Source organism: Aspergillus ruber (genome assembly GCF_000600275.1).
Source record: "Aspergillus ruber CBS 135680 unplaced genomic scaffold scaffold00003, whole genome shotgun sequence".
NCBI lineage: Eukaryota > Fungi > Ascomycota > Eurotiomycetes > Eurotiales > Aspergillaceae > Aspergillus > Aspergillus ruber.
The window spans coordinates 424,119-449,354 of record NW_024467299.1 but is presented as its reverse complement, the minus strand read 5'-3'; the positions used below and the strand labels follow the sequence as shown (position 1 = coordinate 449,354).

The 25,236-nt window shown below is 48.2% G+C and overlaps 9 protein-coding genes across 9 annotated transcripts; 7 read left to right on the top strand and 2 right to left on the bottom strand.

Annotated features, from left to right (window-relative positions):
- Positions 1-281: 281 nt before the first annotated feature.
- Positions 282-2,294, top strand: EURHEDRAFT_448739 (uncharacterized protein; the record flags this gene model as incomplete). Its single annotated transcript, XM_040783758.1, has 3 exons — positions 282-657; positions 716-851; positions 905-2,294. 3 exons carry the CDS (start codon positions 282-284, stop codon positions 2,292-2,294), a joined length of 1,902 nt encoding a protein of 633 aa, XP_040642151.1.
- Positions 2,295-2,355: 61 nt separating this feature from the next.
- Positions 2,356-3,120, bottom strand: EURHEDRAFT_447938 (uncharacterized protein; the record flags this gene model as incomplete). Its single annotated transcript, XM_040783701.1, has 1 exon — positions 2,356-3,120. One exon carries the CDS (start codon positions 3,118-3,120, stop codon positions 2,356-2,358), a length of 765 nt encoding a protein of 254 aa, XP_040642150.1.
- Positions 3,121-5,110: 1,990 nt separating this feature from the next.
- On the top strand, positions 5,111-7,074 carry EURHEDRAFT_383610 (alpha/beta-hydrolase; the record flags this gene model as incomplete). Its single annotated transcript, XM_040779583.1, has 4 exons — positions 5,111-5,614; positions 5,668-5,828; positions 5,888-6,569; positions 6,626-7,074. 4 exons carry the CDS (start codon positions 5,111-5,113, stop codon positions 7,040-7,042), a joined length of 1,764 nt encoding a protein of 587 aa, XP_040642149.1. The 3' UTR covers positions 7,043-7,074.
- Positions 7,075-12,482: 5,408 nt separating this feature from the next.
- On the top strand, positions 12,483-13,430 carry EURHEDRAFT_211918 (DUF3759 domain-containing protein). Its single transcript, XM_040777978.1, has 4 exons — positions 12,483-12,635; positions 12,694-12,828; positions 12,949-13,364; positions 13,420-13,430. Exons 1-3 carry the CDS (start codon positions 12,620-12,622, stop codon positions 13,185-13,187), a joined length of 390 nt encoding a protein of 129 aa, XP_040642148.1. The 5' UTR covers positions 12,483-12,619; the 3' UTR covers positions 13,188-13,364; positions 13,420-13,430.
- A 2,623-nt stretch (positions 13,431-16,053) lies between these two features.
- On the top strand, positions 16,054-19,169 carry EURHEDRAFT_212412 (SPX-domain-containing protein). Its single transcript, XM_040777979.1, has 6 exons — positions 16,054-16,359; positions 16,421-16,475; positions 16,561-18,171; positions 18,219-18,362; positions 18,409-18,582; positions 18,632-19,169. The coding sequence occupies exons 1-6, from the start codon at positions 16,346-16,348 to the stop codon at positions 18,848-18,850; spliced, it is 2,217 nt and encodes a 738-aa protein (XP_040642147.1). The 5' UTR covers positions 16,054-16,345; the 3' UTR covers positions 18,851-19,169.
- On the top strand, positions 18,746-19,925 carry EURHEDRAFT_212432 (EXS-domain-containing protein). Its single transcript, XM_040777980.1, has one exon. It carries the CDS (start codon positions 18,934-18,936, stop codon positions 19,834-19,836), a length of 903 nt encoding a protein of 300 aa, XP_040642146.1. The 5' UTR covers positions 18,746-18,933; the 3' UTR covers positions 19,837-19,925.
- Positions 19,926-20,166: 241 nt separating this feature from the next.
- Positions 20,167-20,864, bottom strand: EURHEDRAFT_399748 (uncharacterized protein; the record flags this gene model as incomplete). Its single annotated transcript, XM_040779954.1, has 4 exons — positions 20,167-20,259; positions 20,302-20,367; positions 20,424-20,753; positions 20,799-20,864. 4 exons carry the CDS (start codon positions 20,862-20,864, stop codon positions 20,167-20,169), a joined length of 555 nt encoding a protein of 184 aa, XP_040642145.1.
- A 1,012-nt stretch (positions 20,865-21,876) lies between these two features.
- EURHEDRAFT_528387 (hexokinase) lies at positions 21,877-23,471 on the top strand (the record flags this gene model as incomplete). The annotated part of the gene is made up of 4 exons (XM_040787057.1): positions 21,877-21,901; positions 22,005-22,088; positions 22,138-22,163; positions 22,212-23,471. The coding sequence occupies 4 exons, from the start codon at positions 21,877-21,879 to the stop codon at positions 23,469-23,471; spliced, it is 1,395 nt and encodes a 464-aa protein (XP_040642144.1).
- Positions 23,472-24,036: 565 nt separating this feature from the next.
- Positions 24,037-24,985, top strand: EURHEDRAFT_447873 (Bax inhibitor-1 family protein; the record flags this gene model as incomplete). Its single annotated transcript, XM_040783699.1, has 3 exons — positions 24,037-24,186; positions 24,243-24,313; positions 24,391-24,985. 3 exons carry the CDS (start codon positions 24,037-24,039, stop codon positions 24,983-24,985), a joined length of 816 nt encoding a protein of 271 aa, XP_040642143.1.
- Between the last annotated feature and the right edge of the window lie 251 nt (positions 24,986-25,236).

The window sequence follows — 25,236 nt, the reverse complement described above, 5'->3', positions numbered from 1 at the left end:
TTTAAAAGTTGGCAGTGAGTATAAGAGGCATTGAGCATTGGGTATGATTGTTTCTGCCTTGCGTTGTGTACATGTGGATTTGAGCCTCTTCGTTTAGATATGAAATATCATTTCTATAGGTGTCCGTGTATAGGCTCATCTACATATTCGCATCTTAATTTAGTGCATTGCGTAGGTAGGAATGCTAGTGAGTTCCCCGCCAAGAACCGCCTTCAGCCTTTTCCGGCCGACTCCCTCGTTTCTCCCCTCCAACAACCAGATCGAACTGTCCACCGCAGTCAATGCCACCAAATCTGCGCGGCTCATTGCCGAAATCTTTATCGCGTCCTCTGGACAGCGGGGGAGTCTTTTACTGTCCCTCCTGCTCAACTTGGCGACGAACCATCTCAACGCGTCGGAGAACCTATCGCTCCGGAACCAGCACGACCTCCAGCGGCATTATCCCGCCAGGTCGATACGGGGAATTGAATATTCAACGACAAACGTTTACCACATCAGCCGCGATTAACGCGGGCAAGAATGTACCACCGCGGTTTAAGGAATTGTATGCGGCGTTGAATCGGATTGGGGATGTTGCGACGGACCGGGTGAATTTGAGTCGGTTGCAATTGGCTCTGAGGGGGTTGGAGTCGGAGGAGCCGCTTGTACGGGTTGCTGGTGAGTTTATCTCTCACCTAAGCGTTGGAAGGAGGATGATATTAATCGTGATCTGCAGTACTCGGATTAAACGATACCAATGCTGCGCGCAGACTTGTCCGGTTGTTGCTTTCCGATCCGCTATCGTCGAGGGAGGATTGGGAGGACATGCTGGAGGGATATGAGGCTGATACTTCGCGGGGGTTACTGATACGGTATTGTCATCCTACTTCTTATCTTGGTTGTTTAATTGCTAACGGAGCATAAGATACGGCGAAGAATGCCAGAACATCCCGAACAACCTCCTTCCCACGATTTCCATTCCCTCGCAGCTATTGAAGAAAGCCAACATGGAGATCCTGGTTTCTAATCTAGGCGCAGAGGCGGACTCATCAGTGGCCCAGTTCACAGCAGACACATTCCTCGTCCCGACAGTGACCATCCGCACTTCGCATTCCGGTCGACACAATGTCGTACGCTACCCGGTTCACAAGAGCATCGTATGTGGGAGCGGCATGGAGGACCTAGTTTCATATAGCGGCCTGATTACGCGGTCCGATTTGAAGAGAGAAAAGAAGTCTGTCTACGGAGCGATTGAGATGGAAGTTTCGGACAAGGAAAGGAGGAATGACCGGTTCGCTTTTGTGGATATCAAACAGGCTGAGGAGTCTTTGAGCAAGTTCCGCGAGTCTGTGCAAAACGCATCACTCTACGAGCGCGGGTGGAACAGCAGTGGCGTGCAACCGGTTGTTGATTGGTTGACGTCCATGCGGGAAAGCGGAGAAAGTCTGGATCCATCATTGAAAACGTTGATTCTGTCCTTGCTTGATGCAGCAGAAGAGGGCGTCCTTGCCAAGGAAGCCTGGAAGGCTCAGGAACAGCAATCAGCCAGTGTCTCCGAGGAAGTCCGAACGGAGCTGGACCGATCTGTTGGTTTGTGGGCGGAGAGAGCGCACTCAGAGCTCCGGAGTTCTTTGGAAGAGGGCTTCGCTAGTAAGCGGTGGAGAGGTCTGGCGTGGTGGAAGCTGTTCTTGCGCGTGGATGATGTGAGCATGCTCACATCTGAAATCTTGGAGAGACGGTATCTGCAGGGTGCTGAGAAGGAGGTCATTTGGACGGCGGGGCAGCTCCAGCAGGCAGGCCTGATGGACGACTTGGGCCTTTCTGAACCATCAGAGGTTAAAGGAGAGCAGCAAGCACTCGTGGAACAGACATCTCCACCCGTGCCCTGGCCGGTACAGATCTCCACTAGCCGCACGCGATTACTTAACACAACCGTACCGGCCCTGCAGGCGCTGGCACAACGGTTGGTGCTGTTCAGCTTGTCGACGACGTCGCTGACGTCTGCACTGTCGGGGTTGACTTATTTCTCGTTCCCTACGGCGTCTGTCTACGAGACGTGCACATTGGCAGCGGTGGGACTGGTGTACTCGCTGCGCCGACAACAGACCAAATGGGAACGCGCGCGCGAATTCTGGGAGGACGAAGTTCGGGAAGAGGGCCGGACGGCTTTGCGATCGACAGAGGAGCAGTTGCAAACACTGGTGCAGGAAGGTGGTCGACCTGCTATCGAGAGCACTGAAGACGAAGCGCGCGAAACTATTGAACAGGCGCGGAAAGCCGTGGAGGATATGGATGTCAAATCTACACCCCCCTAGACTATTATGTACAGAAAAAGCAAGAGACAGGATGTAGTAATGTACAATAAAGAACAATTGATCAGGTCAATTCCACACTCCCCTCAGGAACACCCTGCCTACTGCGCAACCTCCGCGCAAAAAATTGCATAACGGGCAACATCTCATCGCGACTCCGCGGCATCGTATCACCCTTCCTTGCATACCGATGCCCCTCCACAAACTCAAACAACTGCTTCGTACGCTGCACAGCATTATCCGTAACAGCCGGTGAATCCCTCCCCGAAACCAACAACACCGGTGTCCGATTCTTCGCCGCCACCATCGTACTCCCAGACAACGGATACGGCGCTCCCACCGAAATCACCCCCGATAACCACCTATCCCCCCCCTCTGAAGACAATCCCAACTCCTTAGCAACGCTCAACCCAAGCATCCCCCCTTGCCCAAGCCCAAGCACCAAAATCTCCCTCAACCGATACCCGCACTTCCCCACAAGAACCCCCTTCACCACATCCTCCGTAATCGTCTTCATCACCCTCCCAAACCCAGCATCCATATCCAGTCCGCCGGCATTATCGAATGTTACGTCGTCACCCCAGTGGAAGCCGGGTAGGTCGAAGGGGAGCGGGTGCGGGGCTTGGAGGGTTAGGACGGTGGTTTCGGGGAGGTTCAGGGCGCGGGCTAGTTGCGTGAAGGAAGGGGCGGAGTCGCCGAGGCCGTGAAGGAGGAGGAGGATGTTGGGTGTTGGTGGGGATTGGGAGGAGGATGCGGAGGATTGGGGAGGAGTGATTGTGATAGTGAGGTGGGAGGGGAAGTCGGAGAGGTGAGGGGTCTTGGTGGGCATCTTCCTTCTTTCGGGGTTCGTAGTCGCCGGCAAGTAGGATTATATATTCGATCGAGTATGAGGATAGGTCTCATTTGCTGCTTGAGTTCGCTTGCCCAGGATTACTATTGTGATACATTTCTGCGGAAACCTCGAGACTTGCCCTTTCCGCTTTCGGTTCGACTTCACGCCGCTTTTTGCTCCCTGAGCAGCCCGGAGCGTATCCAGACCAGGGTGGTGTGTGCCCGAAGCGATCAGGGACCCGCGCTGGAGTGACCTTAGAGTGATCCCAAATTGCTCCAAGATCGTACCCTGATCGCTCAGGCTACGATCACTTGCATCCTGGTAAGGGAGCCAAATAAAACGTGCAAAGCCAAGCCTGAAATCTTACCTCACAAAACTGACCGCTTTGATTTAGTAGTGCCATAATATAGCAAAACATTCTATCCAACAACTGTGGTCCACTTTACAAGTAATAATTACTATCCATCACTGCCCTGTGAGGTTACAACCAGTGCAAATTGTGCTATTCAGCCTCATTCTCATGAAATGTTCTGAACTTGTGCCATGTATGTACATATTTCTTAATGACCACTCTATAGTAACCAGGACTGACGACAGTGTATTCAAGGAACCCAGTTCTCCATAAGAGGCATTTAGGACTTCCTGGGAGTTACAAAATAAGCCATACATGTATGCAAGCACAATCTGTTGATCTGACACTCTCCATTGTGAATCCCTGAGAATATAACTCTGCCTCAGCATGGGCTGTCTTGTACTCATCACACTCAGCCATGAGATCATCTATCTAGTTCTCTTTGTCCTCTAGCCAGGATTTGTGTTTCTGGAGCGGTGGAGCTCAGTATGAAGGGTCTGGACAAGCTCTTCATCCATCTGCTTGCAGTATTCATTCTTGGGATCGATCATATGGTTGAAGATGTCGGCAACATAGTCAAACAGTTTACTGGAGGTGGTCATGGCACCGAACCAGTAATTCTTTATGGGTGATAGTCTTTCAACCCTGTTCTTTCATGTCCAGAATCACATGTTGACTCAGGTTTGTTCAGTGGTGTCTCATGCCATCTTGACTGATTCAGCCCGTTCATTCGTTCATCTGTTCATTCATTTTGTTTGTTGGGGGGCTTTCTATTACAAGTGTATTGACCTCTCTGATGGAGTCCTAGCTGTATGCACTAAAGAGGGGCTGTAAAGAAAATAATAAGAATGATGTTAGAACTATGTGATGGTCCCTCATGCAATAACGATTTATTGGCAGACTATCTAGCGAAATTCTAACACGAGGCAAAGGAAAAAGTCTGCCGGCGACGGGCTCTCTAGAGTGTGAGAGAGGTTCATGCCCTACGTCAACAGACCAAGCCAATAAACAATGCCACACAACTACCGAGAGTCCATGCTCCGTGACATGCCAGGCTTAGTGCATAACTATACTCTGTAAATAACAGGAGCCTGCTCGACTTACATACGGATTCTACCCCTTTCTTTTGAAATCCTTGGGTCTTTCGATTGAAATAGACTCGTCGATATTAGGATCTGCTTAAGTCTCTGAATCTCTAAGCCTAAACCTCCGCACATTACCCATCACGTACCCGCGGCAATCGGTAGCGGCCAGCGGCTAGCGGGTTGAGATAAAATGAAGATCGCGGAAATTCTTGGATCGAGCTATTGAAAGCTTCCTAATTTCACACAACATTATGCTCCCGCCTATTGGCTTTGTGTTGGAATTTCCGAGCTTAAATCCCCGCAGAGTCACCCCAGAGTCCATCTCGGCAAGCAATGGTGGCAAGCAGCTACGTGCAAAATGGAGATTGTACGCCAACAAAGTTCTCTTCATCAACCAGAGTTTCTCATTCCCCATACGAAACGACGATGAACTGTTTCCCGGGGAAAAGGTATATAAACATCCACAAACGTCGACTCGTTGAGGTTCGTGGAAAGGTTGTCTTCTCAATAATTTATGCAACGTTTATATTGGAGCAAAATTCTATAAATTATGGCTTTGCTGTTTGCCCTACGTGTGCTGGTGGCTTTCGCTATTCCGCTCGTGAATGGCCTTTTAGGGCCCGCCCCAGAAACCGTACTTGACTACGGCACCTTCAAAGGCTCAACAAGTATTCAAGGTGTTGATAGCTTTCTCGGGATTCCATTTGGCAAGGCAGGCCGCCTTGAGAATCCGACTCTCATCGGTGCTACCGAAAAATTAAATGGGGTCCAGGACGCTACCAAGTATGGAATTTCGTGCCCTCAACAGCAGTTGATAGCGTCACCCTTGAGCGGCGACAATTCTGAACTTGGAGGACTACTCGGAGCTGTCCAGCAACTCGCATTCACTGCTGTGCCAATTGAGAACCAGGGAGAGGAATGCCTAACTATCAACGTGCAACTGCCTTCGGGTATCAATTCTACTGAAGGTCTGCCGGTGTTGTTTTGGATTCATGGAGGCGGCTTCGAGTTTGGATCTAGTGCAGCCCTAGGTGCTGAGACAACGGCTGTCCAAGTATGGCATGACACCCTCTTACTCCAAGAGCAGTGCTAATTAAGACATCAAAGGGATTGATCTATCAGGGAGCTAACATTGTTAAACGATCCATGGACATGGGACAACCTATCATCTTTGTCTCGGCCAATCATCGCCTCAATGCATTTGGTACCCTCGCATCTCAAGAGATCACTGATGCCGGCATTTCCAATCTTCTTCTCAAGGACCAACGGTGGGTTATTATGTTCCGATTGGAGTCAAGGTCTTCTCAACTAACGAGATGGGCGTTAGTGTCGCCATGCAATGGGTCCAGAAATACATTCGCCAGTTTGGTGGCGATCCGTCCAGGGTTACTCTCTTCGGCGAAAGTGCTGGCTCCCTCGCGATCGCTACGCACATGGTCCTGAACGATGGCGATACCGAAGGCCTTTTCAGTTCCGCAATCATGGCCTCCGGTAGTATTATGAAACTCAAGGACTATCGCCACGCCCAAAAAGTCTTCGACTTTATGGCCAATAACTCTGGATGTGGCTCTGCCTCCGACAAGGTCGATTGTCTGCGCAAGGCTAGCTACAACCATATTTACAATGCTGTGCAACGACTTCCAACTTTCCTATCATACGAAAGCACCTCAGTGCCGTGGTATCCGCGCCCTGATGGCAAATATCTCACTGACTCGCCTCATAAGCTTCTACGTCAAGGCAAAGTCGCTAAAATTCCCTATATTATTAGCGACATGAAGGATGAAGGAACCCTTTTCAGCCTTGTGCCTGCCTTGAATATCACTACTGACGAAGACTTCCAAAGGTTCTTTCATGACGTATTTTTCCAAAATCTAACACCTCAGCAAGTCAAGGCGTTTACAGACCAGTATTCTGCAGACCCAGCAGAGGGCTCACCTTTCGATACTGGTTCCGCAAACCAGCTGGGGCCGCAGTACAAGCGACTATCTGCAGCGATTGGTGATTACACTGTTAGTGTTTTTCTTATTCTACCCTCCCAAATTATTGTTGTCTAACTGGTTCCAAGTTCCAAGCCGGTCGTCGTGATCTTCTCCAGCATACCTACTCCCAGCAGAAGGTTTACACCTGTCTCATCGAACAGAGCCTACCTGTGCTGGGCCAAATCGGCGCACTGTCCGGACTGACGAATCTACCTCTTCTGGGTTCTTTTCATGTCAGTGATGTTCTTCTGAACAGCTTCGGACTTCTTCCCCCACAGCTTTCGACAAACTCACTGAATCTCATGTCGACTTATATTGCATTTGTCAATAGCGAGGACCCGAACAACCACGGCTTGAAAGACCTACCTCAGTGGCCAACCTGGAATCCCGAAGAGAAGGCGATGTTTGAGCATCGAGAGTCCGGACCGCGGATTATCAAGGACGATTTCAGGGAGAAGCAGATGGACTTTATTAATAATAATGCCGATACATACACATGCTAAGGGTAGCTAATGGAAATCGTTGAGTAACTGAGGATCTATCTATCTCAATATTCCAAAGGAAACGTGTCAGTTTATACTTGGAACTATCGTAATAACTAGGGATCGTTGGAAAGAGGCCGGCGCGCTAGTCAGGCCGAAGGGCATCACAAGAGATTTAAGTAGTCTCAGCGTTGTACAGAAGACAGTCAGGTAGCCAAGCCCATCCTTAATCTCCAGGGTGTTAATTGATAAAGACCGACTATGGTTGGTAGAGAGAAAAGAGGAGTTGGCACTGCGGGCAATACTAACTCAACCAAACATAGCAAAAGGCTTACTAACCTAGACAAGACAATCACTGTTTACTCTAGCGTACACAACTCTTAGGACAGTACACTTGCTGCTAGCAAGTACCCATACAAAAAGAAAGAAAAAAAAAAAAAAAAAAGATCGATTCAATTTGTATGGCTCCTTCTTTCCCAAATATTGTGACTGCTCAAAAGCTCAATGCCGATTCATGTTGTTGATATCGACAAAAACGGCCATGCGAACAAACAAAGAGAGCACTTGGCGCGGCCACAGAACCCATGGATGAAAACTCCTTTTTCCTATAGATAGACTCCTTTTCTTCTTTACTCTCCAGATTCGATATTCTCGTCAATGGCTACAACAGTTTCGATAGGAATTCAGTTCGTTATTATCTACTCTTCCGAGCCCGTGACAGACACTATCATTGAATGCATCAGCTCGAAGGGAATCCCTATACCGCCCATGATTATCTTTAAAAGGAAAGGAATAACAGGCTGCTTGGCATCAGGGACTCGATCTTCATACAGATACAGGTTGGAAGCTTGCACTAAGTCAGAATTGCTGGACAACAGATGAAATAGGCCTCCACTGGCTAAATGAGTTGTTTGAACCTCATTCTAAGCAGAATTCATCTGGTGCAAAGCGGTTGCTTATCCTTGATGGTCATTCTAGTCATATGACTGCAGAATTTGATGATTTCTGCAAGGATAATGCAATCATCTGTCTTTATACGCCTTCACATACATCTCATCTCCTTTAACCACTGGATGTTAGTGTTTTTGGGCCACTCAAATGTGCGTACGGCAACTTGGTTGAGGGGATGATGGCTGCTGGAAACAACCACATTGATGAGGACTTCTTGCATTTATATTCTGTAACGGCTCAGCCCAGCGCCTTCATCAGCAAACATCATCAACACGGCAAACAATACCATGGAAGCAATCAAGACAAACAAGCTGCTTAGCGAGACCACACACAACCATATGGGGCTTCTTCATGTAAATAGACTTGCCTCTATTTTTCTTTTCTTCTCCAGATTCGATATTCTGGTCGATGGCTACTAGTTGGTTTAGATAGGAATATCAATTCGTTAATATCTCCTAGCTATTGAGCCCGTGACATATTCCCTTGCACGCAAAGCAGTCTCTACCCAAAAGAATATATATGCATTGCATTTGCAGGAGCTAGTCTTAAACGACTTGATAAAGATTAGGTTCTTGAGAAAATCAGCCTTCAACTTTGTACGCCAATACCACATTTTATTGAAGTTGAAGGCTCAATCTCTGCTTTCCAAACACCCCAGAATATTCGTCAGCTTGATCACAAAATCCAAAGCTTACAGAAAAACCTTAAGAAAACACTTTCTAGCAGCACAATCTCTCATATTCAACATCTTGAAAGGACTGCACAGATGGCAATGAATACAAACCTTCCTCAACAAGAAATTAAAGTTCTACAGACTGAGAACGAGTAAAAAATAAAGAAGAAGATAAGGAGATAGATTGTATTAGGAAATGATATTATTTTATTTGTATAGGAAGGTCCAGATTGCATTCAGCAGCTTGATTGCAGCTGAGGACCAGAATGAGGGACAGACATCTATGCCTCGCCAGCGTGCTCCACCACGCTGCAGTGGCTGCAGGGCTATTGGACATATTGTAAGGAGTTGTCCTAGTGAGTAGCTATTTGTTTCATCCTTATATAGTCGAATCTAATGGTGTTGGTGGTTGCGGCGGGAATTCGTCGCTCGGGGTTGATTACATTAGTGTGAAGTTCCAGAGTTTCATGAGAACAGGCTGAGTAGCAGAATTGGCACTGGTTCTTAACATCATCCCCGGTGATAGGAAGTAGTCATTACCTGTAAAGTGGACTACAATTGTAAAATGTGGGCTTTTTGTTATTCTATGGCACCACTAAACCAAAGTGTCGGTTTAGTTTGGTAAGATTGTAGGCTTAGCCTTGCACGTTTTATCTGGCTCCCTTATCGGGGTGCAGCCTGAGCAATCAATGTATGCTCCAGGATTGTTCCCGGGCCACTCCAGGATCACTCCGGCACAGTTTGCTGACCGCTCCGGGCTGCTCAGGGAGCAAAAAGCGGCGTGAAATAGGACCGAAAACGTAAAGGACAAGCCTCGAGATTTCTGCAGAAATGTATCACAATAGCTGATAAGAATCTTGAATGAAACTGATTAGCAGAAACGGTATGTATGGTATGTTATTCTGCCGCCTGCCACAGCTATTCCTGATCTATTAACCCCCCTCCTTCACTATTACAACTTCTCGGCGCATTCTTCCTAGGCATTCACTGGGCTAGCCAAATTCAAATCATTTAGTCTAACAAGTCGATGCACTGTAGGTAAGCAGATAACATGCCCGCGTCATCGTCAACCGGCGTGATGGCTCGCAGACAACTTATGTGACATTGGACGTGTGAGCGTGTCACTACCTCTTTCAATACGCGTCGACTTAAACTCTATTTTAAGCAGAGTGTATTCTTGTCGAGAGCTGGCTTGCTGATTTGCCCTTCGACACAAATACGCCTGTTCAACCAAGCCCCTTCATAGAGATTAAGAGACCTATATATTGTGGCTAAGGCACGGGCTTTTTATGATATAATATCGAACGCCTGCTGCGTGGTTCGGATACAGATAAGCGGTTGACAGACTGCCCATGTCTATACTTCACAATGGTGATCACAGTAGGTTATTCGAAAGGCTGGCTACAAACCCTAATTTGAACCAGGCGACTCTGCCCATCAGGAGTCGCAGCTCATGCACTCGATGGATGCACTATTCATGCTCTGCTCTACTTCCCACTACATATACAGCGTGTTTGAGTACAGCAGCATATGTACCGTGTGGGCTACAGGGTCAGTGTGTAATACCTCAGCCATGACGCATTTAGATGCTATGGGCAGGTTTTAAGGTCTGCATGGCTCGAAATAGCACTTCACATGTGATACTCTGGCTGATTGGACACTAGGACCAGATAAATAATAAGCGGCCCTGGTCCTGGTTAGCGTTCTCGATGATCAGAGCTCACCCCCAAATTTACTAGACTCATTTGAGCAGAGTGTTCCTTGGCCACAGGAATTACAAAAGGTGTCCACATAAATTGTTCAGGTCAGTGGAGTTTCTGGGTCGCCAATATGCATCATCAATATACGATCCCATGGCTTTCTCTACACTGGCAATGTCTGGCAATGAAAGTTTATCAAGGACGAAACATAGTATGTACTTCTGCAGGGAAATGGTAGAGACGACAACGGTGATTAGGGCGGCCATTCTTGAATCTCTTTTGTCGTGTATATGGCTTTGTTGACTGGAGATTGAATCTTTTTATCATTACCTGAATCAGCTAGATGCTAGTAGCCTTTGGTTAGATGGCAGGGACCGTTGATCTTACCCCTGCACTTTGCACTTATGGGCATACCATCCACTTCGCTTCTTTCGGTACCACACCCCCATTCTTCATATTTCCGACGCAGAATGGACAGGATAGTCCCCATGTCGGTCTTTGCAATGCGACCCCCCCAAAAAGACTCTATGGTGAGAAAGTGAATTTCCTTCAGCGGGGGTGCACCTGATAGCCAACCAGGCCTTCACATTCTGCGGGATCTAGTGATGATTTAGGGAGAGTAGACATTACAAGATGGCACTTTCCCTTAACCACTTCCTCTCACCAACAAAACCCTCTTCACTATTCTACGGAACTGCAAGCGTGGGATAATAATCCCAGTGGTAGAATGCCACGTCTGATAATTGGCATTTCTGAGTGCCGGGGTTGAAGAGAACTAATTGCCATTCAAGAGTCAACTAACGAAGATAGACATGATTATCGTGAAGCATACTCAGAGGATACAGAAGCGTACCAATAAGGAGGATACCGAGACCGCCCATTAGTCAGTCCATGGGCAGTAAGAACACTAGGCGGAAGATTGGCCTTATTCACTCCTGCTACAGACCATCCTATCCCCGACGCAATCCCGAAATCGTAGCCACAGATGTAGCAGACAGAGCCAACCGGTTCAAACGCATCAGATATATTTTCGTCATAAAGGTGATAGTCATGTTATCTGCAAAGTTAGAGTCACCGTACTCTAAGTCCGAATCCTCCGTCGTCGTGTTGTCTCAGGGCAGAAGATCTAGAGACCCCACGATTCAACCCTCTTTACTAAGGACCGTATGCAGATGACTCGGGATGATAACGTATACAGACCACTCCCATCATCACCAGCATTGCGCCCTACCATCTAGATATCAACAAATTCCCGATCCAGTAACCCCACCAAGACCACCACAACCCCACAACTGAGCCCGATCGATGCGCCACAACGAAAATAGACACTGAGCACGTAGCGATTTACGTAAATTGTCCTATGCTCACCAGCCTCACTCCTACTGAAGATGAGGGGAAACAGATCGATTGTTTTATTTTTACTTTGTAGGGCACCGATCGAGGCGGTATACATAGAGATCATCAATTGAGTTTCGTATTTGTTGCTGCCTGGTATTGACCATCCAGTAAGATCCACTAAGATCGAGGGAAAAGATGGAGCATTATGAGACAATTTAACATCAGCCACACACCGCCACGTTATGGTACGGAATAGTATTGTATGGTATTGGTACGTTCCTGATCGGTAACATTCGGGTCTCGGAGAGACTCGTAAGATTTGCTTTGGACATACTTTGAGACGGGATGGCTTGTATTGTAACCTGGGAAAGCATTCATTTGACTGTCATCCATACCATTGATTCTGTAGTACAGATATCTACATCTCTACTCCGTACTCTATTCTATCGCCAAGCTGCATACGTTGGCCAAGTCGTAGGGCAGAGACAAGCCTTTATCCGCGTCTTGGCTACGGTAAGGCTGATCCACCACATGCCGACACCGATCATACAATAGACCTCGGAGATACAATACAGAGTATTTACAGGGGTACACACACTCAACTCCATACAGCTCCATACAGACCCATGGTACTCTATACAGATACTCGCCCCGACCCCCATTCTCACCAAACGTGTCCAATAACAACCGCCGATTGGAGTAGTGTAGAGGACTCAGCTGAAGGCGTGATGTGTCCCCAGTTAGTCTAAGCCATCTGGATCACAGCTGAGGACTCCGTATGATGGTGGGGCAATGGGACACCTGTACTCCTGCTCAGTGATATAAAGAGGGGTCCCCTCTGCTGTCTTCTTCTAGATTCAATCACTCACTCGCAACTCAATCTCTTGATCTCTATCTTTTCTATCTATCTCTCTTTATACACACATATCCAACACAATGGCTTGGGGCTGGGGTATGTTCACGCCTGTCTCTTCCATCCCACTTTGAACGAAGCTAACAAAGCTACACAGGCGAATCCGACGAGGCTCACCGTCAGGTGTACGAAGACGAGAACAAGCACGAGAGCCACCTCTCCCACGAGGTTCTCGCCGGTGCCGCCTCGTTCGCCGGTATGAAGGCTTTTGAGGACCACCAGCGCAAGCAAGGTACGTTTTCTTTCCCCTTCTCCCCTATACCCCTCTAACCCCACGTACCCCTCTTATCTATCTCTCACCACCACTACCCCTCACCAAGCAACATAGCGCTAACACAACTTTCCTCCACAGGCAAGACCGTCTCCCACTCCACCGCCAAGGAGCTCCTCGCCGGTCTCGCCGGCGCCGAGATCGACAAGCTCGCTGAGACCAAGGGTCTCGACGAGGCCGACAAGATCAAGGCCCACCACCACGCTAAGAAGAACGCTGAGCACATGTACGATGAGCACTACGTTCAGGGGCATGGTGCTGAGGAGTACAACCCCGGTCAATACCAGCCTCACAACAGCTTCTCTAGCCGCGGCTGGTAGATTTGAGGTTTATTAGGATTTTTTTATGATACCTCTGTATATAAATATGTCTATGAGGATATGAATGGATCAGACTTGATAAATATTATGAGGCCGGGCTGTGTATTCTGCATACGTTGCTATGGTGGTAAATTCAGTTCGTGCGGTTTCTATCATTCGATGGTGGCTTCTGAGGTGGTTAATATGGCTTCCCGCAGCTTAAACGGTCCGTATATGCGCATTTGTCGCTGACCTTTGCGATGTAAATTAGAAAACTTGATAGCGATCGAGACGCATTCATGATGACAAACTTCTGTCAAGAGAAGTCCTATTAATTAAGGTCCCGCCCCGTAGAGCGCTGGTAGCCCCTACCTGGCTCTCAGATGACTGTATTAAGCTCTCCTGAGGCTTCCTGGTCAGCGTAATATATCATGTCAGCACCTAAGGAATGGACTATGGAGTTAACAGATCCATACAGATGTCATCTTGTCTTCTATCATTCTTGAACACGTTGGTACATATGCTAACGTCACAAGAATGCTATGAGCCGTACTGACCAGAGTGATGAAGATAAGAATTTGTCACTGCACACAGCACGAGGGACAAAGCTGTAAGACTCAGGCAAGTGCTGTAACCATGACTTACGCCAGTATCAGTCGGTCCAAATGGATGTTCGGGCGCGACAAGGACAAGGGCCATAAGACTAGAGCCCACGAAACCCATACCAACGCTTGTAATAATATACTAAGGGTCCATCGTCGAGGTATTGCCGCATTGGATGCCATTGTGGTCGCATGCAATTTAATATAGCATCCGGATCAGTGCTCTCGTATCTGTACTTTCCACGCTCACTGCAAGCACCTGAAACAGCCGCTCACAACAAAGTCCGGGTTGGCATTCCTCCGGGAATGCGCGCGAGGCGAACATCGAATCGTAAGTTGACAGCGATATACAAGGGTCTCCCTGGTCAAGTGGGGGGGGAGGGGGGGAAGGATTGATCCACTGATGTGATGACTTTACTTTTTGATGGCGCGCTTTCATTTTCCACTTTTCAAATGTCGTGTCCCACTATTCAAGATCTTCCGGATCTCCGCTTCATCTAATGTACCGGCATTTTTCGGTCTCAACATTCCAACGGGCCATAGAAATCCGGGTAAGGTAAATTTTCTCCTAACCTGGAACCCTCGGTGCTTGTGAATGCTGGTCCCGTTTGATTGCGCAAAAGAACCGTCTCTCTGGTCACCAGACCGGGTCAGCGAGTAGAAACTAGCCAGTGGTCGATTCTGTCATAGTTGGTATTGTCAGATCATCACGTAAAAGAAGGAGCTAGCTGCATGTGTTCATGCAGTTAACGAGCGCTCGATGCGCCGGTCTCCTTGACTATTCTTGCCACATCATCAGTCTAGTACTTGGTGTTTTGTGGTTTGTAGCCGTGATTTGCGCGGGTTTGATAGCGCGAGGTAATTTCTTCAGCCCAATAGCCATGCATTGGAGAGTTTCGTGGTCCTCATCGTGGTCTGATCTCACGAAAATTGTCTGAGAGGATGTGGGATGGGTATTGTTCTGATTGACGATTCGACATGCTTCCAACACTGATGCGAGAGTGCTCGGGAGTTATCGTCTGATCTACTGATCAATTCTGGCAGCTTTTTAGGCTAAATTTCTTGGAACTCTTCTAGTATAGACACTCTATAGGAGGCACATAGGGAGAGAAAGCGGTCTTAGTGCCTATAGGCTATACCGGCCTATGCCAGACAGAACTCATGTGATAGGTCCTTGACGAGTCAGATAGGAGGCGTGGGAGTTAAGGAGAAACAATATAGAGAGCGTCTAGGTGGAACAGAATAAGACAGAAGCGGAGGCCAGAGACTTCGTGCAGCCCTATAGTATTCTCTGATCGTCCAGTCCACACGAAGTCGATGATTATAATGCAGCAAATAAAGAACGCCTATCATAATTAGGATATCAATATATTTTGCCTGTGTCCTGTTATCACGGGAATGGAATGTCAGCTTGAGTCTATAAACGGATCTATATCCCACATCGGAACCAAACTCAAATCCCTGTGGTGGACGATGTCCAACAGTAAACCACTCAATGCACGATACGCGGACGTGTCTGAAAGTAACCTGTCCTCCGGTACGCCTGGTTCTGTAAAAAGACTGGTCATCGGACACCTTATCTACATCTGAATCGACTGCATGCAATCTTCCTCGGCAATCCTCTGAATACGAAGATATTCAGTAGCTCAGCTAAGCCTTCTGTGGATCACGCAAGAATGTAACAAACATGATACACCCATTGATCCGCGCGAACCGTACAGACCATACAAACCAAACCCCCAAGCAATGCGCCCAACGGCAGATATGCGCATACTCGAATGAACATGACGAAGCCGCCCCATAAGGCGATAGGGCGCGCACATCACCCGCGCCGCGTAGAGTTAAATGAATGCTGGATTCCGGCAATTGGATCGGCATCGGCATATCGGCGAAGAAAATATCCTGTTGGCTCGGTTTCACGATCTCACCTCTTGTCATCTCAGTGACAGGGTTAAATAGGCTTGACAGACCATTGACAGATATAAGCCACATGCACAGCCTGTACTTGTACTACAGAGTATGTACTATGTACACTGTAGGCCAGGCGGAAGGGAACAACAACAGTTCCGGAATGCAGCCAACCCTGGCAACCCGTTAATCAGCCGCCAAGCAAGTCTCGAACAAATGAGATCATCGCATGCGGCACGTGCAGCTTACATTGCAGCGTTCGATGCAGCGAGTGGGATTAAGAGAAGGGGAAAAAGAAAAAAAAAAAAACAATAGCGTATGGCTGCTATGGTTTATTGTGCCTGATAGGGTGTAAGGGGGAAAAAAAAAAAAAAAAACGGGAATTTCTCCGGTACAGTGGGAGGGCTTGTATTTTAACTACTCTTCACGATGCGGTCGACTGGTCATCCTGAGCTTCTTTTCTCAGCACCAAACTTTCAATAACTCCTTCATCCTTACTCAATCTCATTTATTTATTCTCTTATCTCCCTATATATCTAACACATATCACATCATTTATCAAGGGGGTTTTCCCGACTCGTTCCATCGATGCCAGTTTCCTGTTGATTCTATACCCCCGAAGTCGCTCCGTGACGGCGGCCTACCCGCCAGGAATCTTACAGCTCCAGGATGAAATTTGCCAAGTTCGTTGTTCCCATGATATATATGTGCGGATTCCACTGGGCACACGCTGACTATATTTAGAGAATTGGAACAGGAGCTAGTCCCTGAATGGCGGGCCAAATACCTCGACTACAAGGCAAGAGACACCGGAATGACACAGAACACGAAAAAGAACCCGTACGGAACTCGAAACTAACCGATGCGTTTTTTTCTCTGAATAGGCGGGCAAGAAAAAGGTCAAGGCCATTACGCGCGCCTTGCAAAAAGCGAGTCGCAGTCCCTATCCCCAGCCAAGCCGCCCATCCTCCTCCCATCATGGCCATAAACGATCTCCGTCCGGATTGACCAGCGAGCAAACCGTTCCTCCAACGCCCAACCGTCCGTCAGACAAGCGGCTCACTCCCTCAGACCCGTCGCAAAATAATTACCCGACGCCGTCTGCAAGGCCAGGGAACAATCCTGCATCGTCCGGTCCGCGTTCCACGCCTGTGCCACGTAGCGCGGAGCGTCAACCGCTACACTCCCCGGGGTCTCGATTCTCTGCTGCTGCCGTCGGGAGCTATGGGAGCATTCTCACATCGCCGCAGCATGGCGCACCCACTGCGTCGGACATGGCATCGCTGGAGCTACCCGATCCTGCCATCGACCCTCGCGATGATCAATCCGATAAAATGGACGGCCACGGCGGCGAGAAGGATCACATCCATTTCACCTCCAGCCCCGGTAATCCAGAGAGTCGGGATCCTTCGTCAGTCTCCCCGCGCCATGTTAGCCTCCCTAGTCACTCCGATACAAAACCGTCCACACCAAAAACGCCTGAGCCCGGCGCAAAGAGAAGGTCTCAACTCCTGAAGCGAGTCTTCCCCCACCAAGATGTGGACCCGTCGACAGAAAAACAGGGTCAATCTGAAGCTCCTCCCTCGTCGGAGGTCGACCGGCGCCAAGACGAGTTCTTCGCATTCCTGGATGAGCAGCTGGAGAAGATCGAATCGTTTTACCACATGAAAGAGGAAGAAGCTTCCCAACGATTACGATTGCTACGACGGCAACTGCATATTATGCGCGACCAACGAATCCAGGAAGTTATCGGAGCGCAGAAGAAGTTCGGAAAAAGGAAAAGTGGGAAAAAGGACGGTCCGAATCCGAAAGCCCTGACTGGGTTAAACGGCCGTATGATGAAGGATGTCTTGACGGGACGGAACCGATTCGGGAAAAATACAGAAGCGTTGGCACGGATGGCTACAACTACACCAAGGACTCTTCAGGCACAGGATCGTGAATCAATCACCCGTCGGAGGGACTTCTCGCGTCGACCGGAAGAGGAAGAAGTGGGTGAAGCGGAGGATGAAGACGACGAAGATTCGCCCAATGTCGATGTACCATATCGCTCTGCAAAGAGGAAGCTGAAACATGCCCTCCAAGAGTTCTACCGTGGCCTCGAGTTGTTGAAAGGATATGCCTACCTCAACCGGACGGCATTTCGGAAGATTAACAAAAAGTATGACAAGACCGTCCAAGCTCGTCCAACTTTGCGTTACCTGTCGGAGAAGGTCAATAAGGCCTGGTTCGTCCAGAGTGAGGTTACCGAGAACTTGATGGTCGCAACGGAAGATCTGTATGCTCGCTATTTTGAGCGTGGGGATCGCAAGCTGGCGATCTCCAAGCTCCGTCGTATCGATAACAAGTCGGGAGATTACTCTTCCAACACTTTCCGCTCTGGCCTTTTTTTGATGGCAGGTATATTGTTTGCGATTCAGTCGTTGGTCTATGTTGGGCAACACATGCGCAGTGGGGACCCTACTCTTCATGTTCACACAAGCTATTTACTGCAGGTTAGTCTTCTGCAAAGGACTGGCTATCTAGGTACTAATGGGAGCAGATTTATGGAGGTTATTTTCTCGTTGTTTTCCACTTTTTACTCTTTGCTTTGGTCTGCATGGTCTGGACCAAAGCCAAAATCAACCACGTTTTTGTTTTTGAGTTTGATACAAGGCATGCATTGGAATGGCGTCAGTTATTAGAGGTATGCAAACCCAATCCTTGGATCGAATATATCTAACGCGCAACAGATACCATGCTTCTTTTTGTTCCTCTTGGGCCTGTTTATGTGGCTCAATTTTTTAAATGTTAATGCTATGTATATATACTGGCCGGTGGTCCTCGTGGGACTGACCCTAATTATTCTCTTCCTACCGTTCCGTGTGCTCTACCATCGCAGCCGACAATGGTGGGCATATTCTAATGTGAGTATTCGTATCTAGGGTAGCCTTTATTGCTTACTAACGAGAACAGTGGCGTCTGGTTCTCGCGGGTCTATATCCTGTTGAATTTCGTGATTTCTTCCTTGGAGATATGTACTGTTCTCAGACATATGCCATGGGTGTAAGTGCGCTTTGGAGTGTCAGCTGCGCAGTACTAATATTCTCCAGAACATCGAACTGTTTTTCTGCCTCTACGCAAAACACTGGACGGACCCACCGCAATGTAATTCATCCCATTCGCGCCTTTTAGGATTCTTCCAATGCCTCCCAGCAGTTTGGCGTGCCTTTCAATGTTTGCGCCGGTACGCAGACACGCGAAACCTGTTCCCGCATATGATGAACTTTGGCAAATACATATTTTCGGTCCTCTATTATGCGACCTTGAGCATGTATCGGATCCAAAGGATCCAGCGATTCGAGGCTACATTCATTACATTCGCCTTGCTGAACGCCGTGTACACTTCAGTGTGGGACTTGGCCATGGACTGGAGTTTAGGTAACCCCTACGCTAAACACCCTCTCCTACGTGAGGTCCTAGCATTCCGGCAGGTATGGGTGTACTACGTTGCCATGGTCCTGGACGTGGTCGTACGATTCAACTGGATCTTCTACGCCATCTTCGCTCACGATCTTCAACACTCAGCCGTACTAAGCTTCGTCATCTCATTCTCTGAAATCTGCCGACGAGGTATCTGGACAGTCTTCCGTGTCGAAAACGAACACTGCACAAATGTCCTCCTCTTCCGCGCCTCCCGAGACACACCCCTCCCCTACGACCTCCCCAAACCACCCGAAGAAGCCGAACCCCACAGACCCGAAGACGTCCAACTCCAAGGACAACCCCCAGGCACCGGTACCACCATCCAGCCAAGCCCCAACCCTGAAGACCTAGAACAAGGACCCGTACCGCCAACACCTGCCGGCGCATCCATGCGCACGCGTCGCGGATCTCGCGCAGCAGCCGGTCTTTCGCGCGTTGGATCGATCGTGGCCGCTGCACACGCGCAGGACTTTGAGCGCAGGAAACGGCCTGATCAGATGCATCCTGCTTCCGTGTCGCAAGGGAATGCGCAGACCCCGGATGACTCGAGTGAAGAGGAGGATGATTCGGGGGATGCGGATATGAGTGCCGATGCGACTCAGTACGCGAACCAGTATGCGGAGGGCAATTTGGAGGATGAGTTGCCGTTTGGGAGGACGAGGACTCATCGGACGCCTGAGGATGATGAGAAGTAGGGTTGCTATGTTTTTGTTATTTTAGAAGGGATCTGGTGTTCAATATTTGGTCAATAATTATCTGTAACGAACTACGGAAGGATATTTAATTGGTCATGCTAGTTTTGGGATATCTGGGTGTATATAATGCATGTTCTAGCCATCTTGCTATGATGGTCCCATTACAAAAAAAAGAGGAATGGTTTTAAATCTATGGCCATATTTTCTCTTATTCATTTCCAGTTCCTGTTCCTTGATCATACAAAGTGGTCCAATGATGCAGCAACTCATTAACCTCAGACTCGAGGTAAGTCTCAATAATCAGTTGCGCGGTGCGCATGAGTCCGAGGTTTAAGACCCCCGATAAGCTTCTTCGCCTTCATATGCAAGCGCCTTCTTAGCCCTAATCACCTGACTCTCTTGTGACCCAGCATCGCTCATGTCCTGGATTCTAATCTAGCATCTTGCATCTCCGTATTTACATACGACTTTAGCATTATCACCGTCACTGAGGGCACCATGAGCTTTCATGTCCTGAACTCCCTGGTCCTTCTGTGACCCAGTATCGCTCCTGTCCGGAAAATCCCCAGGCAACTCAACAACCATACCGCTAAATCTGCGATGAGGTTCATAGCGGTTGCAGTTATAGGTTTAAGTGGTGTGGCTAGGAGATAAGGCATGGCCATTCTGATTTCGTCGTTTTGTTCGGAAAACGATTGGACAGCAAGCATAGTATAAGGCGAGGCTGTGAGTTCTGAGCTTGGGGTTTGAGCTTGCTGATATTCGGTGTTGTTGTTACTGTTTGTTGGCAGAACTGGCGGGCGTGCATATGCCCTTATAGTAACATACACAGATCCAGTGTTACTTGAGACAATGCTTTGTGATCGTTGTAGTTGTGGTTTCGGAGAATCTCGAGATTCGCTTATACTAACGGTACTCTGTGAAGGACCAGTTTCGGTGCTGCAAATGGCAGTTAAACTTACTGTATCTCTTAGTATCCAGGAGGGGTTATTCACATACGTTATAACGTTATTCGGACTTGATTCCATTGGACTTGCCTGTCTATACCGTTCCCAGACTTCAGGCTGTTATAAAACCAGGTCTTTGATAAGCCTTGTTTGCTCTGATCTGTTTGATGCAGCTCTTGTTTATGAAGCAATGTTTGAAATAACTTTGCAAATAAACAAATGATCAATATTTACCTTTGCTCAGCATTCATCCTAGCATAGATAGCAACCTGCATTATACATTGAAGATTACTCTTCATCTCACTCAATTTCACCCGAAACACCTTACGGCGCGAATCCTGAAGCCCAAACTTGGGCAACCCGACCCTGCTTTCTGCATCCTTGAACATCTCCCGAAGAGTCTTAAAGATCGATAGCATCTCTCCACTATCTCCTTGGCTGTCGTAATGGCATTCCTCGAGATAAGCGGCTTTGATGCCCTACTTTCGTCCTCGAATACTTTGCCAATTCCTTCAAGAATTGCTAACGTAGTTCGGACCTGGAATGCTGCGACTTTGACTTGTTGTTTTCTCCAGATCGCTGCTTCGTAGACTTTGTACAGCGTCTGTGCGAGGGCAAAGCCGACGGTTGCTAGTCGAATAATAGGTGCCGCGGCTGCACCATCTCCATCTTTTTTTCAAAAGAAAATTATGCTTCCCTAGGAGACATGAAAAGTAAAAAAGTAGATGTGGTGAAGAGGTGAGATAAAGCTGAGGGTCGACATTGTCAATACTCAGCCTCAGCCTCGTGATACCTTTAATCATAGCAGCATTCTACACGTACCGGCAGCTTGCTATGGCTTGCCGTAGGCAGCCTGTTGGAGCAATTCTCAGGAATTTGGGGAGGTCCTTGACAATAATATAGGGTGTGCAAAGTATAGACCGCATAGATATATGTGGCCAATAGATAAACACGGACCAACCCTAATCAGTCACTATGAGATAATATCAGACTGAGCTCATTGTCACGTCCCTGTGCTGAGACTATATCAAGAAAGATTTCTTAGTTATTTCCGTACTAATTATTTGAATTTACACTGATATTATAAGCAGCCATGAATAACCAGTTACCTATCCAGGGTGAGTACGACATGGCTGATATACACACTATCAACATCCTAATTGAGATGGCAATCAGAAACAGATGTCCTTAAGGATGTCCCTAAAGAGCTCGCTAAAGAAGCCCTGCGCATACGGGATACATTCGTTATCGATGAAGCTAAATTAAAAGAGATTACCAATCGTTTTCTTTCGGAATTACGAAGAGGTAGCTCATCCGCTATGAGATGGATAGAGCTAATACTAATGAATTCCAGGCCTAGAAAGTGATGACAGTGACATCGTACGTGACAACAATCCTTCTTTTATTGACAAAATACTAACTTCCCAGCCAATGAACATAACCTGGGCCATAGGTATCCCCACCGGCCACGAAATAGGCACATACCTCACCCTCGATATGGGCGGAACAAACCTCCGCGTCTGCAAAGTAACTCTCACGCCAGAAATCGGCGGCTACGACCTCATCCAGTCCAAATTTAAGCTCCCCGACGATCTCAAAGTTGGCCTTGCGGACATGCTCTGGGACTTTATTGCGGACTGCCTATATCAATTCCTGGAAGAACATGGACAACTTGGAAACAGGGGGAAAAACGAGGTAAAACTGCCGTTGGCATTCACGTTTTCATTTCCAGTTGCGCAGGAGAGTATAAGGCACGGGGTGCTGCAACAGTGGACTAAGGGGTTTAATGTCGGGGGTGTGGAGGGGAAGGATGTCGTGCTGCAGTTGGAGAAGGCTTTGAGAATGAGGGAACTTCCCGTCGAGATTGTTGCATTGGTGAATGATACCACGGGGACGTTGATTGCGTCTGCATATAAGGACCCGGAGATTCAGATTGGGACTATTTTCAGCACGGGGTGTAATGCGGCTTATATGGAGGATTTCGGGTCTATTCCTAAAATCGCACATCACTCACTTCCTCCTGATACCCAAATTGCTATAAACACCGAATGCGGTGCCTTCGATGACTCCCATTGCATCCTCCCACGAACCCCCTTCGATCTCGAAATCGACAATACCTCTCCTAAGCCTGGTCGGCAGATCTATGAGAAAATGGTCGCGGGTCTATACATCGGCGAAATCGTTCGCTTGATAATCCTCCACCTCCACGATTCCTATGGCCTCTTTGCAGAAAACAACGACATTACCCGCCTCCGCATGCCAAGCACAATCGACTCCTCCGTGCTCTCCAAACTAGAAGAAAACCATTTCTACAGCTCTGATTCTTCCGCCGAGATCCAATCCCTCTTCCGCGAATGTCTGGGAATTAACCCAGCACCTGACGAGTTAAACCTCTGCTGCTTCGTTGCAGAATTCGTATCCTCGCGCGCGGCGAGATTATATGCGTGTGGGATTGCGGCGATTTGCAGGAAAAGGCAAATTAGGTCTTGTTCGGTGGGTGTTGACGGGTCTGCGTTCACCAAGTATCCACGGTTTAGGGAGAGGGCTGTGGGTACGTTACGGGAGATTTTGGATTGGCCGGAAGGGGAGGAAGATTTGATTCGTTTTAGGCATGCGGAAGATGGGTCTGGGGTTGGGGCTGCCTTGATTGCGGCGTTGGCTGAAAAGGTGGGGAGGCAGGAGGGATGATATTCGACTGTGTTATGAGCAGGCGTAGCTTCACTCGGAGCCAGCAGACCCCATCAACCCCTACGACCTCGTCTGCATCTTACCTTCAAAACTCCATGGGAAGTAAGAATCTAGTTCTTCATGGGTGTTTCAGTCCCTCCGGTTGAACGAAGCTAAAGCTCTAAACCCTACCAAGCCCTAGATGTTCGGGCCATGCCATGCAATATATATCCGAGATGGCTTTGTTATTGACTTTATTGTACGGAATTTTATTTTCTTTGTGATGTAGTATCCATTAATAGTTATAGAAAGCGCTTTACTGCACTGGTCACATACATATCAGCTTCCTATGACACCTGCGATAGAATACAGGATAACTACATGGAGTTAATATACATAACTATGGAGTAGCTCATCGCAAATTCACGTGACATAGACGTCACATGCCAATGACTGCTCCTCCGCCCGCTCTTTACTCCGTATCCGTACTCCGTAGATCATCAACTCCAGCGCACATCTTCTTAACTGCCACATCTACACCGATTCTATTATCGACGCATCCAGCACCTTAACACGATCGCTCGATATGGCTGCCAACGCCAGATATGAACAGGCTCCCCAGCGAGACTCCTTTGAGGAACGGGAGTTCTCTCAGCCCCCGCCGTCTTATCAAGCGGCCTCGGAGTTTCCCAGCGCGCCTCGCAGTGAGGGAGACAACCTGCCTGATGACTTCAAGGTGTGTATTGTGTGGAAGATAAGATGGGAATGTGAATGTGCTAACGACATGAGTAGTTCGGTGGTACCGTCGCGGAGGCGACCCTTCCCATCCGTATGCAGTTCGTCCGGAAGGTTTATTCGATCTTGTGAGTACTGCCCAAGCTTACACAGGATACAAACGAGGGAAAGAAAAAGAAGAGAGGCTAATAAATGATAATAAAAGGACCGCCCAAATCCTCCTGACTGCCGCCATGAGCTCCATCTCCTTCTTCAGCGAGGGCTACCGCACCTGGATCCAAGGCAACTTCTGGCTACTAATGGTCTCCCTCTTCGGCGCTATCGGCTTCATGCTCGTCACCTATTGGAAGCGCAAGAGCTACCCCTCCAACCTCCTCTTCCTATCAGCCTTCACAATCATGGAAGCCTACTCCATCAGCGTTGTGACCTCGCTCTACGAATCGCGCATCGTTGTGCTAGCGCTCGTGTTCACGCTTGGTATCTTCGTCGCTCTGACCGCGTTCGCGTGCCAATCGAAATACGATTTCACGAATTGGATGCCATATTTGTTCGGTGGGCTGTGGTTTTTGATTCTGTTTGGTTTTATGGCCGCATTCTTCCCGAGGAATAGTACCATGGAGCTCGTGTATGGTGGTATTTCGGCGCTGATTTTCTCGGGCTATATCCTTGTTGATACGCAGTTGGTTATGCGGCACTACCATGTTGAGGAGGAGATTGCGGCTGCCATCTCGCTCTATTTGGATATCCTCAACTTGTTCTTGGCTATTCTGCGGATCTTGAATAACCAGAACAACAACTGATTTTGTGTAAACTGCTATGCTTCAGATTAAAATATGAGGCGCTTACTATCTTGAGGTCGTTGATTACTTGCTTGGGCCTACACGAGATTGTCATTCATTAGTGCAGCTAGCGCCTTTACTGTCTTTTCCTTTCGTTGCTTTTGATTCTGTTAGCTGCATATTAATTCCCTCTGTCAATAACTTGTCTTTTCTCTTACAAGGCGCGCAGATATCTTATAGCTCTTACACAACACCATGCCGTTTCATCTGTC